Genomic DNA, 3,456 nt, shown 5'->3' with positions numbered 1-3,456 from the left:
AAAACACTGGAAACCCTATGAGGCAGTTCTCCTGTGTCCTATAGGGTCACTGTGAGTCAGAGTCAACTCAATGACAACCGGTTTTTATCCCAAGCACCTAAAACAGTGCCTAGCATAAAGTAAATATTCAATAGATATTTGTTGATATAAATGCATAGGCAAATGTCAAAAAAGTAAAAGAGCACTCCCCAATTTACTTTTCTCAAATATTAATATTTTCTTAACCATGCTATCTTATTTTATGCTTTCAGATATTAACATGGCAGGGGAACCCAAACCATACAGACCAAAACCTGGAAATAAAAGGCCCATCTCAGCACTTTATAGGTAAGTAAGTAAGCACTGGTCTTACTATATGTGGTAGTGAAAGTTTCTTGAAATTTAATAATCCCTCTTATGAACAATATTCTATTCCATACAAATATTTACTCATTTTGAGAAATTTCACACACACACACACAAAATTCAAATCAGTTATGTATAACCTATAAGAAATCAAGTATTTTAAAGAAAAATCCTTATTGGGATAAGGTGCTATAAAATACTGGTTCTTAAAAATCCTTCTACGAGGTATGTCTCTAGTGAAAACTAATAAAAATCTCTAACGACTCTACCTGCCAAGTGGGAGAAAGGTCAATATTTGTAGACAATCCAAAGCATGAGTTTCTGCTTTCACTTAGATGTAGGCTACTGAGAACTCCTTACTCCCTTCCTGGCTGAACGCTGTATTTTTTTTAACAGGTACATTTATATACCATGCACTGTTGATGTTTTACCTATATTGTTTCATTTAATTTTCATAACTTTGTGATATAGATATTACTGCTTTTAGCTTATGGATCAAAAATCTGATATGCAGTCTCTTAGTGATTTACCCAAGGTCATGTGCTGGCAAATGATGGCACCAATACTCAAACTCATGCCCTCTGACATCACACCCCAATTCTTTCTACCCTGTGTCTCAGCTTCCTTTGTCACAAGGTACATGCTTCTCACATTCTCATTTCTCCAAAACAACAAATACAACCCTTCTCTTCTTCAGAAAGTAATATCCAATTCCCTAAGACTTTTCTAATGTATTTGGATCTGAGTCAATTCAGCATTCTGGTCTTTCCCCTCTAAACCCAGAAACCAAATCCATTGCATTGAGTTGATTTCAGCTATTTTTTTTCCCCTCTAGATGCCTCTAATTTGTAAGTGTCCAGTGGATACATTAGACTAGATTTTAGCACCTTTGTTGTTCTGTATGTACTTCTACTATGTTAAGTAAAATTTAGTTAATTTGGGGAAGATAAAAACTACAGTAAATTCAGAACTTTCAATGAACAGCCCCTTTTTAAAAAAATCAAGTGCTGCTATCAAGCTATATGTCCCACTTCATGTACTTTTGCCACTGGTTTTTGTTCTGTAAGTGCTGACTTTGCATCTATCTCTGTTAAATTCCCTTGTGTTAGATTTAGCTGATTATTCCAGGCTATTGAGATCTTCTATCATCCAATTTATGTGTTCCTCTTCCAGATACATATTGTCATTCCATCAGTGTTCAAATCCAAAAAGCTAATGTAAGTGTTGAGAAAGGTCCTGTTTTTCCTGATATCATTTGGATAAAGGAGAATCGAGTTAAATATGTTAAAATTCATTGTATTCTGATACAGTATAGTAAGAAGAGTGCTCAAAAGAAAGCTTCAAGCTGTTTTCTTGACTTTGTTCTCTGAAAATGAGCATATCTCCTTTTCCGTTACTCATAGCCTCATTTCTCAAAATATAAAACAAGAGGGTTGGAACTAGATGAGGTTTAAGGTCCCATTCATGGCTAATATTCCAAAGGCTTTCTAATGAATGATGATCAAACCAAAGCAAAACCAAACTCACTGCTATCAAGTTGATTCTGACTCACAGCAACCCTAAAGGACAGGGTAGAACTGCCCCAATAGAGTTTCCAAGGCTGTGAATGTTTAGAGTAGCAGACTCTCATATTTCTCCTGAAGAGCTGGCTGGTGGGTTTGAACCACCGACTCTTTGTTTAGCAGCTGAATGCCTTAGGCATTACACCATCAGAGCTTGATCAGAGATTTTTATATTATAGTAATTTTTCTTTTTTTTTTTTTTTTTGCTTGCTTCCCAGTCTGACCTATCAACCCTGCAATGCCATCATCACAGCCACACCCTAGTCAGCCAAGAAGCCACTGATGGGTGGTCTGTGTGTCTTCTAGAATTTTTCCCCTCCAGGCAAATAAACTTCTACCTCCCTTCCCAAAATAACTTAGAATAAAATTGGAAGAAATAATGTCATTAAAGGAAGGTTGGGCAATCTACTTCTGTAGTGATACCGCCTCGTGGAAAACCAAGGAGGGGTGGCTATGAGTCAGTCTGACTCCACGGCAGTGAGTTTGGTTTTTTGTTTTTTTAATATCATTTTAAAAAAAAAAGTACCTCCTCAAATTACTTCTTCCACTCTTACCCCTTATGGTATTTTCCTGAGCAACAAACAGCTTTTAAGATATTTCTGGTCTACCTCTAATTATTTTGGATGTTAGAATTTAATTATACAATTGTTTATATGAGAATGGAAAGATACAGGACTTAGCAAATGTTGATAACTGATCATAGTAGTATTGATGTTAGAGAGCAGAGATGAATTCCCTAACAAAAGACATAAGACACTTTACCTTGGCTGAGGTAAAGAACAATGTTTGCAAAACTGACAAATATAAGTGATTTTTATCAGGTTCATTTTCAGATGTATGCATAGAGCTGAAGCTAAGGCACGGCATTTGAAAAGCCCCATTTTCAATTATTAAAAAAATAAGTTGGCAATGACTTTTTTCTCATAAAAGAGTCACTACTGAATGTGCAGTGATGTTCATTTGTTAATTTTCTTATCTTCCCTTTTCTTGAATTGTTTTGATTTTCTTACAAGAATGGAAGCTCATGACAAGAAACAAATATCTTTTTAACTATTATTTCTCTATTAACAAATTATGTTGAGGTTAAAAGATTTAAACGCAAAATTTCATTTAAATCGGCTATGGTGGATATAAATCACAGCAGTGAGGAAATGTTTATTTTTTTCTCATTTTATTTGTTCACACAAATTATGGCTGGAACACTCTGGTATTGCAAAACGATAACAAAGGGAACAAAAGAGCATGAACATGCAAGTGATAAACTCCTTTCACACACGTTTTCTCATTCTTGCATAAGCTTAATAATAATAATACTCTACTTTTATGTAGATGGATTGTGTTTTCGTATTTATTATTATCCATCTATCCATCACAGAATTTTACAAGGTTAGTATAACATGCTTTGCTTTACAGAGGAGAAAACCAAGTTTCAAAGATAATAAAGGACTTACCCAAAATAAAATAGTGAGATTAGGAACTAAACTCTGGATTTTAGCCTTCAAGTTCATTGACCTTTCCACTATATCATAACTCCATATATTCAATCACC

General features: G+C 34.8%; 1 protein-coding gene across 1 annotated transcript in view; it reads left to right on the top strand.

Moving 5' to 3' along the window:
• Positions 1 to 256: 256 nt before the first annotated feature.
• RALYL (RALY RNA binding protein like) overlaps positions 257 to 3,456 on the top strand; it is a 191,283-nt gene continuing 188,083 nt past the window's right edge. The window contains exon 1 of the mRNA XM_007956195.2: positions 257 to 327. Coding sequence (XP_007954386.2) covers positions 260 to 327 — 68 coding nt within the window. The 5' untranslated portion in view covers positions 257 to 259. The remainder of the gene's footprint in view (positions 328 to 3,456) is intronic.

This window comes from Orycteropus afer, unplaced genomic scaffold, assembly GCF_000298275.1.
Source record: "Orycteropus afer afer isolate SDZICR_OR568_19922 unplaced genomic scaffold, OryAfe1.0 scaffold00580, whole genome shotgun sequence".
Taxonomy (NCBI): Eukaryota; Metazoa; Chordata; class Mammalia; order Tubulidentata; family Orycteropodidae; genus Orycteropus; species Orycteropus afer.
This window is presented reverse-complemented; position numbering and strand designations above follow the sequence as displayed.